The sequence below is a fragment of the Bidens hawaiensis genome, unplaced genomic scaffold, assembly GCF_021521415.1.
Source record: "Bidens hawaiensis isolate Kalapana, Puna unplaced genomic scaffold, B.hawaiensis_p1.1 tig00018147_1, whole genome shotgun sequence".
NCBI lineage: Eukaryota > Viridiplantae > Streptophyta > Magnoliopsida > Asterales > Asteraceae > Bidens > Bidens hawaiensis.
In genome coordinates this window covers 189646-213228 of record NW_027492747.1, presented here as the reverse complement: position 1 = coordinate 213228, position 23583 = coordinate 189646, and the positions used below count along the sequence as shown (strand labels likewise).

At 37.7% G+C, this 23583-nt stretch overlaps 1 protein-coding gene and 1 pseudogene across 1 annotated transcript; both read right to left on the bottom strand.

The window, feature by feature from the left end:
* Positions 1-8736: 8736 nt before the first annotated feature.
* LOC143555558 (monolignol oxidoreductase AtBBE-like 15 pseudogene) lies at positions 8737-10575 on the bottom strand (annotated as a pseudogene).
* Positions 10576-11451: 876 nt separating this feature from the next.
* On the bottom strand, positions 11452-15358 carry LOC143555557 (D-xylose-proton symporter-like 2). Its single transcript, XM_077045090.1, has 13 exons — positions 15234-15358; positions 15054-15151; positions 14218-14296; positions 14049-14108; positions 13901-13967; positions 13691-13815; positions 13515-13616; positions 12991-13410; positions 12844-12906; positions 12688-12768; positions 12516-12614; positions 12110-12247; positions 11452-11746 (listed from the first exon to the last, which is right to left on the bottom strand). Exons 1-13 carry the CDS (start codon positions 15285-15287, stop codon positions 11615-11617), a joined length of 1518 nt encoding a protein of 505 aa, XP_076901205.1. The 5' UTR covers positions 15288-15358; the 3' UTR covers positions 11452-11614.
* Positions 15359-23583: the final 8225 nt, after the last annotated feature.

Below are 23583 nucleotides of genomic sequence, written 5' to 3'. Positions count from 1 at the left end.
TTATAACCTTTTAGTATTCCTAATTGTTAAATTCCATTTTTAATTCCTAATAATATTTATTAACATAACTTTAAGATGACTTCCTAATTATTAAATACATTGCATATATATAAATTTCGCATGATTTAAAATTACCTATATCTCACCGAATTACCACCGCAATAACCGATATCTCAAATATCGACCTTTGACCGATATCCGATATTTTTCCGCATTAACTGCTTAACGTTTAATGAGAAGCACACCCGATGGATGGTACTTTGTTTAAAGAGGAACTGCATGCATTACATCTGTCCTTCTCGCAAACCTTATGCTGACGGTTTTACTTCAAAAGTGCAAAGTAAAAAAAGAATTAATTTGCATGATAAGTAACACGTTACCACACAACGAAATTAAAAGACAATAATGTTAAATTTTCTTTTTCATGTATTTTTATTGATATAGCAAGAGACTTTTATTGATATAGTAAGAGACTGGGCAGTACTCCGCAGTCTGATACAAATCGTAACATGAATTGGGCATAAGGAGTAATAACAGCCACAATATATGTTCAGATTTTATGTAGTTTTACTAATTGTAATTATTAATATAAAATTCATATTTCTATAATAAATAAAGGGTCAAAATCTAAGTTAATAAACAAAATGTTATGGTTTACATATGTAATTATTATTATAGTGACTATCCACGTTCTTAACTCCCATGATTTGTTTTTCAAGTTTCTTAATGTTATAATGTTGTGTTAAATGTAATCGGTTTGTTTAAGGGTCACAGATCGGCATTTTATCGGGTCACAAGGTCAGATTTTATATAGTTTTAGTAATTATGATTATTAATATAAAATTCAGATTTCTATAATAAATAAAGAGTCTAAATAAGTTAAAAAACAAAAGGTTATGATTTAAATATGCTATTATTATTATGGTGACTATCCACGTTCTTAACTCTCAGGTTTTGTTTTTCAAGTTTCTTAATGTTATAATGTTGGGTTAAATGTAATCGGTTTGTTTACGAGTCACGGATCGGCATCTTATCGGGTCACAAAGTCAGATAGTCAACTTCATTCTGAGTCATCGGTTGGTATATGTGATATCATCAAATATTTAACATGACATGTGTGTGGAAGAAGTCTAAGTTGACCAACATATGAGGTAGGGATTAGAGATGACCGAAACCAAATTCAATTGACGATCCATTAAGAGAGGTTATTTTTCATTGGTATGTATGTATGTATGTATGTATGCATGTATGTATGTATGTATGTATGTCTAATACAAGCACAAGACGCCACTATATATATAGGGTAACAAAGTTAATAGAAACACTTTTCTAATTAGTTATGGTTTTTAATAGTTACTAGGTTTTGTTTAAACTATAATGTTTTTTTTAACATAATGGTTCTATTTTTTAGTTTAGTCCAAGTTTAAAAAGATTCAAACGTTATTTAGGTTTTTGAAGGATTTGTCGGTTAAAAAAATTCATAATCAAATTGGATGCATTCGTAATTTTATTATGTGATGAACCTTACCAAAACGAACCATCAAAACCAACCCAACTTTTTTATATTCGATTCCTTGAAATTGGAGCATATAAAAACAGTGGACCCTCATGAACAAATTTATGGATCTGTTACTGGGCATTAGGACAAAAATCAATTAAAAAATAAAATATAAATACGTTAGCTAAAGAATAGAGCTTGAAATCTGCTTAATGAATAAGTACGAAATTTTCAATTTACTCTAAAAATGTCGGAGAGCATGAATTTAGATACGAAACTATCAAATTTTATTGAAAAACTAATATTTGAAAATAAACGAAATCAGTGTAAGACAAATATAAAATTATAAATAAGATTTGGTCAAAGTAATTGGTTAATTATTTATCATATATTTTATATACGAGCACTACTAAAAATTCTAAGATTGTTAAAAGGTTATATTAAAACATATTCTTTGTAATAAACAAATAAAATAAAAACACAATGATTTGAATATAAGAGAATAGTTTTTCTTTTCAAAGTTTGTATATTACTCCTTTCAAATCCTGAGTTGATTTTGTTTACCTGGATTTAACAAAGTATATGTTACTTTCCATCATTTTTTACTTTTAAAAGGGAAAAATTTTAATTTCATTTTAATTTTAGACAAAAAAACAACGTTGTTTGTTTAAAATACAAATCTTGTAGCAAATAATGAGCATTTGAGTACGGTTTTATTTAAATATATATAAGTTTTTAGTAACATATTAGGACAAGACCTTTTTTCCTTTAATTGGTGATAGCACATTTATCCACCGATGACTCGAAATGAGGTTGACCCATCTGACCTATGTGACCCGATAAGATGCCGATCCGTGACCCGTAAACAAACCGATTACATTTACCCCAACATTATAACTTTAAAAAATTTGGAAAACAAGTTATTTGACACTTTTTGTCCAAAAAATAAAAAATAACCAAATAATGCTTCAACTAATGTTTTGTAATTTTATTTGTCAAAAAGTCAATAAACCTGGACTTTGTCACTACCAAGAGAAACACCATTTTTTGTGTTACACTTACAGTAAATTTGTTTTTCCCTTAAACAGGTGATTGTAGGTCAATCATTTGTACATAGATGTAATGCAACTGTTCAATTTGATTCAAAAGATGAACTGTTTTTCCCGACCACCATAAACGGCTTGCATAAATTCTTCCAGAAAATTGCAGGAAATATTTTCGGTACCAATAATGTTAAATAAATGTCACCATTAATGGCAACAGTTGATTTCAATTTTTAGTTGTTATTTTTTATTTTAAGTAATTTAAAAGAATTATATTACAAATATGTAGCACGAATACTTTGGCATAAATGTATAATAATCAATTAGTTATCAACTAACAAAATGATCTAGGCCAACTTTACATTTTTGGGCCAACTTTCTTTTTTGTGGCCCAAACTTTTTTAATCGAAAAACCAATCTCGAATGGTTTTCAAAAATTCAAAAACCGAAGTATCGATATTTTGTTCGATTTTAGCAAAAAAAATGAATAAAAGTAAATCATGCACACCTTTAATTCTTGGTATTTAGTTTGTATTGTCTTAACTAACCAATTCATAATATACATCTGTTATAGGTATTTGAAACATTTGAGCTTTGAAGTTAAATATGTGTGAACAATGCTGCGCAACATGTAGATGACAAGGTAACATGCTCATAGTTTATAATATCAATCATCGAAACAAAAGAACAATGTTGCACAAAATGCTATGAATATGCAATATGTTTTAGGTAGACTTGCTTCACTTTTAACTTCTAATAATATGATTGTAAGTTATTCGCATGCAAATTATTAAACAAGCTAAAGAGCAACCACAAGATTCACCTTTAAACAAGCTAATGAACAAACACGAGTTTCCGATCATATGAATCAAACAAATGATATGATACAAAAAGTGCCATGTTTTTAGTATTTAAAAAATGGATAATAGGATAATACATCATTCACACTTATTTTCTATTTGCTCTTAATGGAGGGTTTACGATTTTTAACTCTCAACTTCGTATGTATATAAATTCATGCTTTAAAGTCATATTAAATTAAATAAGTCATCATACTCAAATTCCAAACTCATGTTTTAGGGCTTTCGATCAGAATGATAATACAGGTTTATTGTTGTAAAACTTAGTTTTAAAGAGTCTTCCAAAATGACGATACAGTGCTTTAATTCGGGTGTTTAAACTTTCAATTAACAAAAATCAAGTCGTTTTGGATCACCTTTTCGAGATCAATTTTACATCAGTTGACTCGTATCCTCCTTCCGATCAAAAGCTCTAAAAAAAAATTTTGAAATTCGGGAAAACGTATAACGTCATTAAGTCATTTTTAACGGAGCACCATTGGGAGGCCAATTTTTTAAAATTTGGGACCGTAAGTAGTGATAAAATAAATAAGGGTTATTATCGGCCAATACCAGTCAATAGGGATTATTAAAATCCAATAAACCTAAATTAAACCATGAAAAGTTTGAATGGTATATAACAATGATGAAGAGAGCACAAATTAAAACAATGAAACTTTGATGGGGTTAATGTAAACATCTAGAAAATTTTGTGACAAAAATAAATTAATAAAACAAATGTTACATTGGCATTTAGTTGTGTTTTTATATATATAAATAAAATCACCACCTTCATAAAACAATTTAAACTTTTTGAAATGATACAATTTAACCCAAATTCATTTTGTTAAAATGTGTTTTAACATAAAATTGTTTAACCAGTCAAGCAATCTAACTCAACCTGAATGTTTTACCAGGCTTAGTTTAAACCCATCATGCAATCATCCAAATTATTAACATAACATAATAAAAGTATGGAAACTTGGAATTTAATAATCTTAAATTAATACAGTTGGTCAATATTAATCCCAAATTTGAAAATAGTTGTCACTGGTCTCAACTTTCACACTATTTGTTTTCACTGGATCGCCATTTTGAGGTAAGGTTTACATCAATCGACTCGTATTCTTATGCCGATAAAAAAAAAACCCTAAAATATCAGTTTGAAATTTGAAAAAAACTTAGCCACTTATTTGCATTTGAAGCATCACAATACAACATTTAGATTCATAATAAGGTTTTAATTGATGAGATTAAATCAATGCATTGGTACGCAAGAATGAATGGTATTCTTATCTGATTGATGCAAACAACTTATTATAGCCATCGATCAATAATTTGCTTTCCCATCCAACCACTAACCATGAACACCAATATATTTGCACACTTGGATGACCTGCTATGTCCGACGTTTCTAGAAACCAATGAGTTGCTTCTCTAGAACCCACAGCCATGGCATACAAACGTCTACCAACAAATGAATCTCATGGCCTTTGTAACACTATAAGAAACCCTTTGGGATTATAGAATGACCCTTCCAATGACACAGAGTTTCGCATATTAAACGTATCACAGGTGTCCTTACAGGACACATTTATTTAACACAAACAACAACATGGACACAAATGCCCTTCAACACAGATAGGGAACATGTAAGAACGACTTATGTGGGAAACGAAACTCCATGTCAACATGCGTTGCACTTCGTCAATTAAGAGGCTTGGTCTGTGTTTATGAATGTTGTTATTAAGTTTCAAACGAGAATGAAACAAGTTAAAGAGATGGTCTTCCCTCATGTTCCATCAAAATCAACTTTTATGGCCCATTTGGGAAACATTGACAACTCCATTCAGATACTCTGGGAAGGCACAAAATATCGTACAACCTATGGTCCGTACTCCGAGATAAGTGAACCCCCATATTTACAACCCCCGCAATCGCATCTATATCCTTACACTCGTGGATCCCCATTACCCATTACGTTACAAACAGAAATTGTTTGCTATGGTTGGCAAAACAAAACTATATGAGATTGCGATCGTCAACAAACTATTAGGAAGACCTACTACATTAATTGGTTTACGGGCGAAAAGGGGGAAATCTTCACTTAGACCCTTGTCTCTCCCACTATAGAAGTTTGTTAATGTCATATCGTGTTCTTAATTCTCATCACATTCCTACTTGTCAGTTTGTGATGCCCCAAATAAAAGGTTTTGTTTCTAGAAATTAAGTACCCAGTAATTCATAACACCATTAATCCAATATATATGCATATGCCAGTATGCATGTGCACAATAAAATCACGTATGCCCACCACTTTACCTTTTTTTACAATTCTTTGACGACAACTTAGTGGTCTTAGTTTGGTATTTATTTATCTACCGATTAAATTTCAACTCTAACTACTCACCAATTAACACACATTTAATCCTTTATGTTGATTAAAATTCACAAAACTAATAAAAACCTACTTTATTAGCAAATATTTCACAAAACACGATGTATCCAATGCGTATGGATATGTTCAAATTTTTGTGTGCAACCCCTCCCAAAAAAATCCACCAAACCATATGCACAAGTGGCAGCTCGCTCGCACGGATAGCCAATTACACACAACACCAAACACTGCAAACCAATACGAGAAGATAATTTGCGTGAACCCGCAGCAACGCGAAGGCACTTTTGCTAGTATGTTATAAAATAATAAGGATTTTTAACAAATAAAAATTATAAAGAATATATTAGATGTGTTATTCATTTACAAATAAATATTTAAAATTTTATTATGTAAATTATCAAATTGTGATTTCTAGTTTAATTATTTTAATTATAAATATATGTTATATAAATATTTATTATTTACAATCTTAACAAAAAGTAATCTTTATAAATAATAATAAATTAAATAATTTATTATTCCACCACACACTCGATCATCATCAAATCCCAAATCTACATCAAGTAAAGAACCGATATTAATCTGTAGTTATTTTATCGCTATCTCTCTTAATTAGGGTTTTCCATTGATATTTCTCGACGAGCGTGTCACCTTATTTTCTTATTTTTATCCTCTTGCTTATTTGATAAGGTGAGTAATTCATTCCCCTTTTTACATACTTTTACTTATTTTGAGGACATATGCGTACCATAGCTTATTTACATATTACATATTATACACATTAGCAAACTGTTAACCTTGTATGTTTATCAATTATTTGCCTAAATTGCTATATGCTTAATTGTTTATTTGAACGCATTCGGAGAGGTCCATGATAATCAATTAATAGTATGATCATACGACCGTAGTAATAGCTAAAGCCCACTTCTCAAGGCAATGATTTTACCGACAATCATTAATTGCTCAAGTTTTAATTGTGTATCTCACAATGACAGTTTTGCGTTTTTATATTATACAATACTTAACTGATTGATGTTTTACTCACTCAACCTTGTGTTGACAAATCTACTTTATTTTATATGCATATGCAGGTTTTCTTTTGAATTTATTGCAAGTTGATGAAGAACTTAGAGATGATTTATGTTAGAAAAATTTATCAAGACTATAGGAATTTGAACTTATTTGCTTTTGTTTTAATAATTATGTACTTTGTTTGTTTTGGATTATCTAAATTAAATTAATAAATATTGTCACTTTTTAATATAGCATGATAATATCTTGAGAGCTGTGAACTATCAGTTCGCGCCCTGGCATTTCCGCCTTAAGTTGGGGTTTTGTTGTTTTACGTGTAATTAATTAAAAGTTTTATTTTACATGGAAAATCTTAATGAACTGTTGTTTTACATGTAAATTGTAATGAGATTTGTTGTATTACGTATAAAATATTAATGAAAAGTGTCCACACCCCAAGCTAAAAAAACCTAAAATCGTTAAAAGCGAAACTAAACCCGAGGGCTAAACTAAGTTTGAGTTTTTTTTTTTGGAACAGGGATGCTAGATAAACATTTTGGTTTTTTTACTTTTTTTTTATTTTTTCGTTTTTTTATATTTGTTTAATTAATTTTTCGATTTTTTTGAAAGTTTATTTTATCGGGGATGCTAGATAAACATTTTGGTTTTTGTACTTTTTTTATTTTTTTCGTTTTTTTTAATTTTTTTTAATTACTTTTTTGATTTTTTAGGGTTTTTTTAAATGATATGATGTAGGTGATTAAAGGTACACCATAAAGATTGGGGGTGCACCCTAGGTCCCCATTTCTTTGAAGTTCCCCAATTAACTCACCCATATATATTATAATTATAAATATATACAATTACAAACTTTGGTGCCGCTAAATGCTAATTGGTCACTTTGCGGCACCGTATTGGTCCTTGATTTTATTATTATTATTATTTTTAGTCCTAGTATCGTGACAAACATAATAAAAACCGAACGAATTCGCGTAGACTCACTGCGTTTTGTTTTAATTTCGGTACTGTAACCAATGTGACGGAAATCAACCGAATTTGCGTAGACTCACCACCTCAACTTCCAGGATCGGCAATGCTCGGATCTTCCCAACATCCGAGTGTTACCGACTGACGCCACTCAATTGACCTACCTCAAATTTTATATGTTTTTTTCTTTTTTTTTTGGTTTTTAGTTTCGGTAGCATAATACACTTAACTGAAACCGACCAAATTTGCATCGACTTACCACCTCAACGCCGAGACCAACAACGTTTGGGTTTATCATCGTCCGGGTTTTACCAACCTGTCCGGCACAACGCGCCGAGTATAACACTAGTATAATAATAATGCAGGTTTGGTGCCACAAAGCCCCTATTGGGCCACTTTGCAGCACTCTATTGGTAGTAGGATTTTTTTTTGTTTCGGACAGGAATGAACGTAATGAAAACCTAACGAATGTGAATTTTGTTTTTGTTCTTTTTTTCATTATTATGTTTTATTTACGGTATCGTGTCGAACGCGCTAGAAACCGACCGAATTCGCGTAGGTTCACCGCGATTAGCTTTAGTTCCAGTACGTAACGAAAACCGACCGAATGCTGATTTTTGTTTTTTTAGTTCCGGTACCGTAACGAACATGATGAAAACTGACTGAATTCGCGTAGACTCAACCGCCTCAACGCCCGGGATCGATAACGGTCGGGCATTACCAACGATCGAGTTTTGCCGGCCGACGCCACGCCATTAGTTCAACCCAATTTTTATAATATTTTTTGTTTTATTTTTGTCTTAGTTTCGATACAATAACGCACGTAACCGAAACCGACCGAATTCACGTTGACTTACCATATGAACGCTGAGATTTACCACCGCTCGGATTTTACCGACCTGTCCGACACAACACGCCAGTAAAAATACTAAGTTGCATATAAATATAAAATTAATAATAGAACATAAATTCCATCATATTTCCCATGCTTGTTTATCACAAACCAACAGAACATAAAACAAAACAAATAACATCTTAATGGTAAATTAATTGTTTACCCTTCCCATATTTACAGTTCTGAATGTTGGAGTTCACTTCTCAAGGGTAAAATAGGTATGCTTTGTTCATGTTTGAAGAAGTTATCAGGATCAAACTCAGTCTTGATCTTCACCAACCTATTAAAGTTGTCTTTGAAATACTTTGCTCCCCAAGAACTCGCCTTGACAAAACTAGTGTCATCACCATTTTTATCATTCATTCCAAGATCAAGATCTCTGTAATTTGCATAAGCTTGTCTTGGAAACATTGAAACATATTGAGCCATGTAGTTATAAAGCTTCCTAATCCAATCAACATGCTTGGTCACGTCTTCTTCAGGGTTCATCCAGCTTGTCAAATACTGAATCATGAACAATGTCCCATTTCTATGAGGAAATGGGATTGATGATTCCGAAATCCTGCTCATTATGCCTCCATATGGGTTCCAGATTGTTAGGGGACCATCTTCTTCCAAGAATCGTTGCCAGATTCCTTCTAAACCCTTTTCTGGAATAGGCTCTTTTACAAAATCTGATTTTGCTTTGAAGTAGTTCAAGAAAGCCGGTTTTCCAGCGAGTAGGACGCTGGTGGGGACGGACCTTGGGTAGCCCGCGATGAACAAGACCGATTCCAACCAACTCATTTCAATGCAATCTTCCTTCTTCATACCCAATTCAGGAAAACTTTGTTTCATGATTTCTTCAAGTCTGTTTACATTACCAAGAAACAGTGCATTGTAAATTGTGATTATGGTTCTTTTATTTGTGTTTGGTATGTTTGTGGGTTGAATGATAACCCTAATGAAAAGATCTTCATCAAGTTTGTCAGCAACTTGTTGCCACTTGTAAAGAATCTTGGTCGCGCCTTGTTCTAACGTTCGTCCAACGTTAAAAACGGTGACAGTTTCTGGGACTGGTACGAGTTTTAGTTTCCAGGAAACTATGACACCGAAACTGCCCCCACCACCTCCTCGGATAGCCCAAAAAACATCCTCCCCCATGGCTTCCCGGTCCAATATCTGACCATTTGCATCAATTAACTTTACGTCGAGTGCATTATCAGCCCCGAGCCCGTACTTTCTCATCATGGGACCGTATGCACCACCCGTGATGTGACCACCAACACCTAGGCTCGTGCATAGCCCTGCTGGGACCCCATGAGTCTTGATTTTCTCGGCTACTCGGTAATAAAGCTCACCAACGGTTGCACCTGCCTCGACCCAAACCGAACCATCCTCAATGTCAACATTAACGGCACGGAGTTTGGATAAGTCAATAAGGACATACGGAGGGTCCATAACAGATGTATAGGAGATTCCTTCATAATCATGCCCTCCGCTTCTAAACCGAAGATGAATGTTATTCTTTTTCGCACAAATCACTGCATTTTGGATATGGGTTTCGCTTAACAGGGTGAAAATAGCCTCAGGTTTCAGTGCATTTGGACCAATGCAGCGGAGATTTAAGGCGGTCGAGTTCAAAATGGGTGTGAAAGAAGGGCTGTTTGGGGTGTAAAAAATTTTGGGCAGTTGGGTTATGGAGTATGTAGAAAGACATTCATAGAAGCTATCATGAATTTGGTTTGAAGAACAAAAGGGAGAAAGTGTTGCTAGAAAGACTAGAAGCACAATGAATCTTGAAAAATAGATCATTTCTAAAGACCTGAGTGATTGTGGTTTGGGAAGTTTTGAGAAAGAGAACACATATATATGGATTGATTTTTTATTGCCAAATATATGAGCAATTAAGATTTGCAAATGTCAATAGTTTCTATTCATGACTTTAGCTTTAATTCACAAACTTTAGTTTCTTCTATACATTTTATTTAGTAAAAAAGACTGCTAGATTTAGATATGTAATAGGAAACAATTACATAGCTTTGAAGCAAGAACATAAACATGAGTGTAGTAGAAAAAATGCCACCTTTTTGTTGGCAACACTCATCCTCTTGTGGTCTTGTCCCACACAAACATAGAAGAAACAAACAGATAAACCATCGATCTATCGTATACTTTTATAACATAATAATTAAAGATAACAAAATATATACAAATACATACAAATGCATGACTCAAACTAACAAGAATCAAACAAAAAGAAAATAAAAGATTTAGATGATACCATGTGTTAGTCAAATCTATTTTCCAAGATACTACATACAAATTATATCGACTTCTCGAATGTTTGTTCATTATTCACCTACCTAAATAACCTTGTCTTCGTTTCTTCATTTTCACTTTATTTTAAACAATATCTCATATATAAAAATACTTATTTGTGTTTAAAGTTACTAAAAATCATAGCCACCCCTATGGAGCCTCCAAAGCGCCGAGAACACCGCCCTCCGGGGTGCTTTGGGCGCTATGGAGGGGGGAGAGGCTTCCCACATAGCGCCGGCAGGGGAAATGGGTGAAAGATGATTAGTGGGCTTATTATTTTTATTATTACTATTATTATTATTGTTATTATAAAATAATAAGTTAATAATTGAAGAAGTTCATCACATGATCCGGCTTTTGGTAGGTACGTCCCATAAACAATCTTTCCCTTGATGTGTGACCTTGAAGATAAGTCAAATGGGAGTATGAAATGACAAAAAAAACCAATGATTGGTTGAGAAATGGGCACATTCACCAACTAAAACCACATCCTAATAATACTAATACTAACAAATAAATAAAACAGATAAATGTCAAACAATATTGGTAATTTTAAAAGTTGCATCTTACACTTATGAAATGATGACTAGTGAGTATGCCATATTTATATACCAAGCAACCAAACCAATATTCCCATTCTTTCTATAAGAGTTTAGCCTCAATTTCCTCTAGTGTCAGCCCTTTTGTTTCTGGCACTTTGAAGAAGATGAAAACCAAAGACGCCACTGCTATTATTCCAAATATGAAGAACAGTATCCCCGCCCCTAGCAACGTCTGCAACCACAAGCAAAAGCATTTACTGTAAGAAATGGCTCTCAGTGTACTAAGTGAAGAAAATATCCACGCGCTGCATTTCCGTAATTACAGAGTAATTACACAACAATGAAATTGAACAAGAGTAATGATAATTACGCTACAGCTTACAAGTAGCACAATTGTTATTACTCTAGCTCAATTTTTTTGTAGCGTAGAGTAATTGCGAAAATGCCACTGCGTGAATTTTCCTTCACTTCGTACACTGCACACCATAAAACATATTTGTATTGGATCCTAATAAGTGTGTGTGTGGGGAGGGGGGGGGGGGGGTAGAAGTGTGTGCGCGCGCGCGAAGAAGATACAGCAGAAGTGAAAATGTACCTGTAATGGAGAGAACGCAAATGTGACTAATGCATTGGCGCCAAAATTCACAAGAACCGCTATACTCAATCCACGCCCTCGTAAACGTAAGGGAAAGATTTCAGATATCATCAACCAGCCAATAGGACCAAAAGATATCTGCACCAATATACTTTCTTAATAATTAATTTATATACTACATTTAGGTACCAATCCAACTCATTTTACTTATATATGGGTTATTTTGAAAGAAACATGTTATATGTGTCAAAACAGGTCGAAATATCCATATCTGTATTTGCAATGCATAAAACATCCTAAATTATTATATTTAAAAGAAACTATATTATTATTATTATTATTGAAATAACATAAATTTTGTAGTACATAAGGTCACTCATGCAAATTGACAAACATGCCCTTATACCTGATAACATCCAACATACACCAGCAATGCAACAACAGCTACTGCAGGCACATTACTGAGGTAAGTGTAAAATGATCCCATGAGAAACAACGCTACTACCTGCAAAGGTGACTAGTTGTTTAATAAGTTTTTTAAACTTATAGTTTAAAATAATATGAGAATAAGAATTTACAATGCCAGAAACGCCCCCGAGAAGCAATGGTCTCCTCCCAAGTTTGTCAACAACCAAAACAGCCACACCAGTCATGATTAACTAACATAAATCAAATACAAGGCGCGTGTTAGACAAACTAACAAATTGATATTTCTTTTAAAATTTTATCATTACCTTTAAGACCCCAAGTATAATAGATGCCTGTGTAGCGTCAGATGCAGCAGAGAACCCTGCTGTCTATAAAACATGCAACAATTCAGTTACAGAAACATGTTTTACATACTTATAAATTTCAAGTGTCAAATTTAAACAATTAAGTACCTGAAAAATTGATGCAGCATAGTAAAGTACACTAGGTTGACCAGTTATCTGCTGAAACAAAACCAAACCCGCACCAATAATTAATGCTTTCAAACATTTTCCTTGAAACATTTCCCCTATTGTAGCTTCACCTTCCTCACTAATATAAGATAATTCAGCCAAAATATCTTCAACCTCTTGAGTTGCTGAATTATTATCAACATTGTCGCCTCTAAGCCGCCTTAAGCAATAAATGGCATATTCTCTTAATTCCTGCATATCACCTTTTCCTTGAATCGCTCGTAATAATATCCACCTTGGTGAAGCTGGTAACCACCACATCCCGATTCCCATAATAAACGCAAAAGGAATTGCAGTCGCGTACATGTACCGCCAACCAGAGTTTATTTCAACTAAAACACTACCAACCACATAACCTAACTGCAATCAAACAAGCATATTATTAAGCGTTTTAGCTGAAGGTAGACGGGCAACAAAATCAACATGTTGTGTAAAAGATCTTCAGAAAAAGATGAACTACTTACAACCATTCCCATCACGATAAAGAATTCTTTGAGGGATATTAACCGGCCGCGTATCTGACTTGCAGCTGTCTCAGCAATGTACATTGGAGCAGCGTGCATTGCCTACATAGAAATAAGTCTGTTATAATTTATTAACTTTGACATATATGTGTTCAGAAGATAGATTTGTATCTTACCAGTCCGATTCCTATACCGTATATAAAGCGGCCGATCACCATAATTGCGAAACTGGGTGCGAGTGTTGTTACCACGGTGCCAATAATATATGATGCAGCTGAAACCATCAGCTCCCTCCTTCTTCCTTAAATACACACTTATAACTTATAATTTTTTTATATGAGTATCAAACTGAAACCTTAAAGTTCTCAACTTGGAATATAGCTAACCTAGAAAGTCAGCAACATTAAACGCCAATATAGATCCAATCAAAGCCCCATAGAGTGACCCACTGGTCTGCAATCACCAAAGGCAAGAAGAGAGATTAGTTTTGTATAAGTGCAAAAAAACATTCCAGCAATGGATTCAAAAACTTACGATGAGACCAACTTGCACAGAGGACAAGTCATACCATGAGATGCCACTAGATGTAGGTGACTGCAGCATTTAAAAGAGAGTGAAAACCACACACGTGCACACAAAACGTATTAGCAATGTATGATAACGCAAGATCTTTCATAGTCGACAATCTTACTAAAAAAGGTACCTTTATATTAATGGTAGCAGAAGAGGTGGCACCGATATCATAGCCATATAAAAGGCCTCCAAAAGCAGGAAAAAGAAATCTGAGATAATTGACCGATAATCAACAAGGTGACATTTATCACAATTAGAACTTTAGTGAAAAAAGATCAAGAAAGGTCACTGTCTACAGTTAGTCACTCCATTAAATGACCTTATCAGTTCAACTGCAAGACATTAAAGCAGAACATCATAACTTCATTCCTATCTGCCCCGGTAGTACGTACAAGGACTTATATCCACATTTTTCTTCTAACCAAAACAAGGAACACAAACTTATATTCTTTTTGGTCAAAGCCAGCACATTTAATACGAAAATCAACACCACAATGTAACAAATCCAACGCCAGTTCATACTATATTCTTTACTCAATGTTGTCGGGCCTAGACTCCAAAATGTAACGACATAGCAATCATAAAGTTCAAATTAACATAGACGACTCCAAAACGTTCTAGTGATCCATCAAATCTTAAAATAAACTATAAATGTATCAAATTCAATATAATCAAAACCTTTAGTTACTCAACTGCAGCCCATAGTATGGCTAGGGCTGTCAAATTGGGTCTTATCGTTATTAAGAGGTAAGAAAGAACGCGCTTAACACAAGTATCAAACATGAATAAAGCTCCTTTAACTACTTTATTATTATTATTATTATTATTATATGGCAGCGCTATAGACTAGCCTAGGCTATTAATTTCAAATATTTATAAAGTTAAAATAAAATCACATTGGATTACGTGTTTTAGGCAGGTACATGTATCAAAGTAGTAATTAACATGGAATGAATCGAGACTCACGGAAGAATAGCGGCGAGTAGAGAGTAATCTTCCGATTGACGATGACCGTTGAGAAGACGCACATCCATCCCTTCGATTTCACCGGATGACTTTCCTGCCTGAAAATCAAATCAAATCAAATCAATCACCGTATGGCAAACTTAGAAATTAAGAAACTGAGCAGCGTCAAGTAACAAGTACCTTGCCGATGGATGAGAAGTGGTGTTCGGTGGTAGTTGACGCCATGGATATCATATGCAGGCAGCACTATGTATATTAATTAAGTCCTTTATTATTATTATTGTAGTCAATAAAGGGAAGGACTAACTGACTGGCTCGCGTATAAACAAGAATCCAAAGGCTACTTCCGTCATTTGACTCATCGATCTCGACTCTCGACCTTGTTTAATGCTTACAAACAAAATTTCGAATAATATATTTTTTTCGATCTTCTTATTTTTTATTTTTATTATTATATATTGGGACCTATATATATATATATATTTTTTAAATTTATAGATAAAATTTATTATAAGTTTATAACCCGATTCCAGATTTGTCATCGATACCAGATTCCCAATTTTTGCACCATTCACATTCTCAAAATTCATTTATCAACAACTCTGTTTCTAACGCTACAACTACCAAGTATATCATTAAAGACCGTGTGCAAGTGCTACCTTTTGAATTGTGGTCGCTTCACACACTATCTAATGTCGCAGCAACTACCTAAACATGCTTTTGTCTCACAAATACCTAAACATGCTTAATTTTTTCTCATAAGCGAATAATACATATTCGGTCATAGTTGACCGTTGCACGATCTAAATCAAACATTTCGTAATCAAAATTAACATTGTCCTTGTATATTTAAACATCAACTTATTAGTAACTTAGAAAACATTAAAGTTAAACATTTTTGACAAGTAATTTTGAGCATTTTGAACATGGTTCTAAATGAAAACCTATGTCAATGCCAAAAAAAAAAGTTAGTAATAATAATAACCCTCACACTAACTAAAGTATATTATTGTGATTTCAAAACATGAAAACATGCAGAGTTTATTCTTATAAAAGATTCTCTTTACAGTTTTGTTTTTCAGTTTCATTTGATAAGATATATAACTTTGTTACATTATTTATTTTATTATAGAAAGTTGCTTTTCTTGTAAAACCTTTTTGATTTTGTATGACTTTATAAGGTATCATTTTTACCTTCAGAATTTTAAGTCATTTCATCGCCATCAAAATATTGTGTAAATTTTAATTATAATATAAAACTTTGATTTAGTTTTTAATTATATGCGTTTAGGTTTATGAAAATGTAAGTCATTAATAAATGCTTATAATACTTAAGTTAGAGATAACTCGTTTATCCTTACGTCGATGCCTATTGTATTGCAAGACGTCGCTTGTCGAATAGAAGTTTGATTTGGTATTTAATTAGGCACTCCACAGGCACATAGGATGTCAAGTAGATATCATGTTAATATTTCCTATTATAATCCATGACCATAAGTAGGGGTGTTCACGGCTCGGTTTTAAACCGCGAAACCATTCGAACCAGTCATCGGTTCAGTTTTGTGGTCGGTTATTTTCTTTAAGTTATGGTCGGTTGGTTTTGAAATTCTCAAACCGTAACGAACAGTTTGGTTTACCGTTTATAACGAAAACCGGTCGTATAAACCGGGCCGGGCCGGACCGGACCGTAAGATTTCATGCATGATATAATTTACCTTTTTATATATAAATATTTATTACATGTATATGTATCTAATTATCAATTATCAATAGTTTATAGCATGGGCTAAGTTTAGTAACTTGGGAGTATTGTGTGCAGGAATTACAGCTCGCAATCTAGGTGGGTTGTCTTTAAATAGAGTGTAAAGGTTTTTTTATTTAATCTCGTCTAGCACCGCGCCTTCTTTTAATTTCATCTAGCAATGTGTCTTCTTAAAGATTTTTAATCAATTACTTCTAAGTTTCATCAACTTATACTATTACTTTTCATGAGCTTGGTAATCTTTATATGGATTAGCATCTACAAGTTTAATTGTGAAGAAACACTAGGTGACCCCGAGTAGATTATGGATAATCTGGGGGTTAAGTAATGTTTCCCACGAGGGTTAGGTCCGGCAGAGATGGTTATTCTGATGACCTGCAAAACAGACACCGTGAGCTCGTCACTGAGAAGGGGGGGTTCCTCCTTGTGACCACCCTCCGGCGTGAGAATCAGACTAGATTGCTCTGAATATAAGTGTATATAAAGAGAGATTGGTAGAGAAGATAAGATACAAGATAATGATACCGTTCCAAGGTGTTGGAGTATTTATAGCCGAAGGTAGGTTTCCAAGCAAGTACAGCCAGCTGTATAATATTCTTGTTCTACCAACTATGGGCTACGAACGTGCCATGCTGGTTGGTGGGTAGGCAGCGGCTGATAGTGACAAGGCCGGCTGTGTACTGTTCCTTTCCGCCGGCTATGTACTATTCCTTTTCCGCCGGCTGTGTACTGTTCCCTTTCCACCAACTGCAGGCTATGTGCGTGCCACGACAAGGGTTGGTGAGTAGGCAGCGGCTAATAGTGACAAACAGTACTAGAGCGTGCTCCTCCTCGTACTGTTGTCGGTGAGCTGTCACCCTGTGATTGGTTCATGGGCTGCTTTGGTCAGATCTTGTCTATTTTGTCCATACCTTGGCAGGTATAGTACAAAAGATCTTCCAGAAGCATACGGACTGGCTCATTTGGGCGGGAGTATTCCCGCCTTGCTCATTCCTTCAGGTGACACTGAATTATTGAGAGTTAGTGCCTTGTGCGTGTAGCCTTGCTATTAGTGCGGGTAGCCTTCCCTGATGGCTTGTATCCGCAGCTGCGGGAACAGGCGGGGTACTTCACCATTGGGAGGCTTTCCCTGCGGGAACAGCTGGCGTACTGCGCGTAAGGTCTTCATCTCTGAGCATGGTGGGTCCTGCGGAACCAGTTGGTCCTTGCGCAGACGTCCCTCTTCAAGGTGAGTCTTGCGGGTCCAACTGGGCTCTGCTGGGACCTACCTCTTCAAGTCCCCCCAGTCCAATGTTCTTCTCATGAATTGTTAATAAGTGAGGTGAACTTTGGACTTAAGCAAGGGGTTTTGAAAAGGATTTAGTTTTAAGGTTGTCTTTGGGGATTTTTCCCGCGGTTTCCCTAATGTCACGTGCAGAAATTCCCGACTTTTCTGCTTGATCTTTGGGTATGATGCGGGTAGGTGTGTAACCTCCTCGCAAGTCAGGAGCGTTGAGTTTCACTTGTGTAGATTCTCCACGAGGTTTTGGTAGTTTTAAACATAGTGATCAATTATGTTAAAGAACCAATTCCATCCTGGAGCTTCAAACAATCTAGTTCTCAACGTTCCCGCTATGCGGGGATGTTATTTCCCTTTCCGCAAGCATGGCCCAGAAGATCCTTCTTGGTTTCAATTCCCTGCGAGTGCTAAGTATGTGAAGGGTTTCGCCTTGACACTGTACCCGCACTCGTCTTATAGTTATCTTACTTCCAAGGTATTCTTGGCGTCCATTCCTTGCGGGTGCTAAGTATGTGAAGGGTTTTGCCTTGACACTGTACTCGCACCTGTCTTATAGTTACTTGGTTGCCCAGGTAAGGGGGTATATTCCCTCTTATTTTTGAATATTTGAATCTTTTTGAATTTCTTTGAAATTCGAAGAGTTGGTGAAAGGATAAGAACAGTCCAGACTGTTGAAGGGACGTTAGTGTCTGACGGTTTCTTCTGACAGTTTCAGGACGTGCAGGAAGTTATGACGACGTGACAGTATATGGTCATTCCAGACGCTTTTTCAGGCGCGTGGGCTCGATTTTTCGGGCGCGTGGATGCGGATTTTACGGCGCGCGTCAGGGAACAGCTGTTGCCAGCTTGCTTTTTCCACGTGTCATAGTTTCATTGCACCAGCTCTTTTCTCTCTCCTCCGCATTAAATTCATCGCATTCATTGCGATGAGTATATAAAGGGGGAGAGGGTTCATGGTAATCCACACTTTCACTTCTTTCTTCATCTTCTAAGCGATTTCCGGCGAATACTCTTTCTGTCGAGCATTCTCCTGAAATCGTTCTTCTTTACCTCCAAAACATGTCTACTCATGATCCAGAAGCTACCGTCGAGGAGTCTGACTTGTATGTCGAGAACCCGACGTCTACGTCCGATAAGGACGATAAGAGCACTGCTGGCGAATGCCAGTGTGCTCTTCCCATCGAGCTTTACCGGTACATCGTCCGGAAGTTCATGCTCGAGCCGTTCGAGCCTGAGTTTCCGGAGCCACACAAGACGGTGTACGATGCCCCCAAGGGCAAAATAGGGGTATATGCCGCCTTCTTCGTCTATGGGAATCTTAGGTTCCCATTGACGAAGTTTGTATACCGTGTTCTGGATAGACACGGTGTGCACCTGACGGAGGTACACCCAATGGCGATCGCCAAGATCCGCCATTTTGAGTGGGTGTGCCTCATTCTTGGCGTGGATCCCCACGTCGACCGCCTGATGACCTTCTACTCCTGGAGGTTCATCCAAGGCTGGTACACCCTGGTCACCCGGATCAAGGGTTTGAAGATCTGCGCTACCGAGCGCAGTCTTCGGTCTTGGAAGCGGGAGTTCTTTTACATCTCTGCCCGTGTCGTCCCTATAGCGATGACATTTAAGAACGGGAGAGCTCTCCCCAGCCTTCACGCCTCCAACTACCAGGAGGCGGAATGGTTCTCCAAGATTTCCCGGATCCAGACTCCGGTTTACCGCTTTCCAGAGTCCGGGATGGTGATGCTCGGTATGAGCAGGGTGTGGAAGGATGCTGGGGTGGATGCGCCACAGATTCCTATCGTACTTGAATACGGTTTGAACTTTATCCCTTACGGTATGCTCTGTCTTCTTTGTTGATTTAAGGTTTTTTCTAACTGTTTTTCTTTTTATTTAAGAGGGAAATGACTTGCAGTCCCTCCTGCATCCGCGGGAAGCTGACGGTCCTGCTCGGTTGGGTACTCGTGCTCTTGACGAGAACGAGTTGCCCATCCTTGCGCAGAATGCGGATCGGTTTGTGGAGGCCTACCCGCCAGGCCACGAAATACTGAGCGCCACGCGGCCAGGTAAAAGACTATTTAACCCTCGCCCTCTGAATGCTGAAACCTCTGCTGGAATTCCTCTAATCTTGTCATCTTCTGATGAGGAATCCGCAGATGGTCCTTTTCTTGCGCGGAAGAAGAAGGCTGCTGGCGGGAAGGGCAAGGCGAAGGTAGCCTCCACTGCCGACCAGGTGAACCGGTCTGAGTCGGAGACCGAGAGTGAAGAGGCGGCGGGGAACCCGGGTGGTGTTGAGACCACTGCTCCGGAGGTTGAAACGGCTATCACCTCCGAGCAGCCCAGGACAACGACGGTGACCGGTACGAAGAGGCCGGCTCCATCGGGTTCGTCCCCGCCCGTTCGCACCTTCAAGCTCAAAAGGACCCGTAAGTATACTTCCTTTATCTTAACTGCATAACTTTCCGCCATTATACTTATATATCTTCTTTGTGCAGGCGTGGATGCTACCGCATTCCAGGGTGGAGCGGGGAGGAGCACCTCCGGACCCATGACGGTAGGTTTGGTCAACCTACCTGAGGCGATGACCCAGGCGACTGCGCTTGCTTCAGTTGTTGGTTCAGTTGCTCACCCGGTTGAGCCAACTGTTCCAACTGTGACGACGTCTCCGCCGGCTGTCAGTGCCATATTCACTGATTCCTTCACTGAGCCGGCGGTGAGTGTTTCTGTGGATTCTTCCAAAGCCGCGGCTGCGGTTGTGATTTCACCTCCGTTGGTTTCTACCACGGCGGCCTCCGCTATGCCTCCTCCGGCGCCGGCGACTACGGCCGGTCCTTCAGGTATGTCCGGGGTTGGGGCGTCAAGCCAATCTCTGCCTCCTTCCCATCTGCCTGACCTCTTGGATGGATATCCGTTAGGTTCGGGTGATGGGTTTGGCGGCTACAGGCCTGTCGTCGACCCTACAGGTGCGTAGGGTTATTTTGGCCTTTTATTATTTTATTTTATTTTATATATATATATTTTTTATATCATCTTTTCCTAACTGCTTTTTGCTTTTGCAGTGTCGGATTCCAATGAAGTGTATGTTCCACGATGGAACATCCGCCAAGGAACAACCCTTCGGACGCCTGTGGAATGCGTCGAGTGGGCGCGCCACGCCGCCCCAAGTGGGGCGCTGGGGGAAGCAATGTCAAGCTACCAAGAGGGTAGGTTGACAAATGAGCTCCGCATTCTCGTAGCCCGAATGCAGCCGCGCGTCGAGCTGCTTTGTCGTGAAAACGACAAGTTAAAGGCAGCTCGTATCCAAGAAGTAGCTCAGGCGCGGGCTGTCTGGGAGGAGAACAGGAGGCTCTCCGCCGTTGCTGCGGAGAAGGAGAAGGCCTTCAAGGCCCTTGAGGTTGAAGTTCAGGCTCGTCTCGAGGCTCGTTCCAAGGCCACCCAAGCTGTTAATGAACAGCTTCGGTTGGCTAAGGAAACTGCACGGAACGCAACCGAGAGGGCCACCAAGGCTGAAGCTGCTGCTGAGCCTCTACGCATCGAGAATGAGGAACTTAAAGCCAAATTAGAGAGGCTCCAGCAGGCTCATGATGCCTTGGCCACGGAAGATGCCAAGAAGCTCCAAGAGATCTTGGACCAGAGGGGGGTGCTTGACTACACTGAGCGTAAGCTAAAGGGCGTCGAAGAGGCTGCAGCCAAAGATGTGTTGCTTGCCAACCTTACAAAGAACGAAGCCGAACGCGCCCATAATGAAGCTCAAGCTGCCCTCCAGGAGGCTCTGGTTACCAAGGAATGGCTTCTCCGAGAAGCGTTGTCTCAGGTATGCGCAGTTCACAATTTCTTTACGCTTTTCCTTAGAAGAGTTTTTGATATACTTCTGTTTTTTAGGTTGTGCATCGGGTGTTCACGAACACATCATATGACGATGCGATGAGCGCAGCCCTCAACGCTTCTCATGAGGATGGGGAAAAGGCTGGCTTCCTGCTTGGTCTAGGGTTTGTTGAACAAGGCATTCCGCCTTCCAACTTTCCTCTTTACAATGTGGATACTAAAGCTGCGTATGACCAAGCAGTGAATCAGTATGCCGCCTTCCCGCATCCGGTGGTGGAGAAGGTAAACGAGATTGCTGCTGCTGATGATGGGCTAGCTATCCTCAAAGCTTCCTTGAACCGCCACACTCTACTGATGGTGCGGGTCCAAGTGGGAGTGGTCCTGAAGCTTGATACTTTAGATCCCTTTCCACCATTAGAGTAGATTTTTATGTTTGTATAGACTTCTAATCTTGTATGCGGGTATGTACCCAGCAATTCTTGTAATGTTTGAATGTTGATGGAATAAAGATTATTTGTTAATGTCTTGCCTTGTTTATTTCGCGCATATTTTGTTTTAACTTAGCAATTTCTTGAGTACTTAGATAAGTTAACTTTTCAACGTGGTAGATAATAAGTTAAAGTTTTGCTTCCTCTTTCGTGATTGTGCGGATAAGACCGTCACTTTCACTTAGTAGGATGGCTAAACTTTACCCATATCTGACCTGCGTGGAAGTTTTCCTTATCTTTTCCTTTGAAATTTTCTAAGTGTTTTGAATAAGTTAACCTTTCGACGCGCGGTTGCCAATAGGTTAATGTTCAGTTTTCTCTATCATGATTGTGCGGGTAGGACCGTCACTTTCATTTATTGGGATGACCAAACTTCACCTATAGCTGACCTGCGTGAAGGTTTTCCTTATCTTTTCCTTAGAAATTTTTACCGTTTTATGTGTTTATGCGGGTTTTGTCGCCTTCCACACGCAACGACTTACTTCTTCCCATATTTATGCGGTGAATACCGGCATATCAGTTTGGGAAGTTCATAAGTATAAAGGTAAGGCTATCAACACAATGTGATAAAGGAGAATCATTTCCATTAGAAGTGGCTCTAGGCCTTTTCTTTACAAGTTTGGAATTGATCTACATGTAACATTTGCGTAATTGAGCTCCGTTCCATGTTCTTGGGATAGGAGTGCCATCGAGCCTTTCGAGCCGGTATGCGCCTTTTCCCAAAACTTCTTTGATAATGTACGGTCCTTCCCAGACCGGTGCCAGTTTTCCTGGGCGCTCTTGGTTTGAAGCCTCGTTGTTACGCAATATGTAGTCTCCTACATTGAAGTTGCAGAGTTTTACCCGCGTGTTGTAGTACTTTTGCATTTGTCGCTTGTAGTTTTCTTCACGCGCTGAGGCTAAGTCTCTGCGTTCCTCGGTTAGCATAAGGTCTAACAGTCTTTCCGCATCATTGTCCTCTGGCTGAATCAAGACCCTTGGTGAGGGTAAACCAATTTCGACTGGGACCATGGCTTCAGTGCCATAAGTGAGGCTGAACGGGGTTTCTCCCGTACTGGCCTTTTTCAGCGTTCTGTTTGCCCAAAGGACGTGTGGAACTTCGTCTACCCAGCCGGATCTGTGTTCCAGGAGTCTTTTCTTTATGCCTTCGACGATGCTTTTATTTGCTCTTTCCACCTC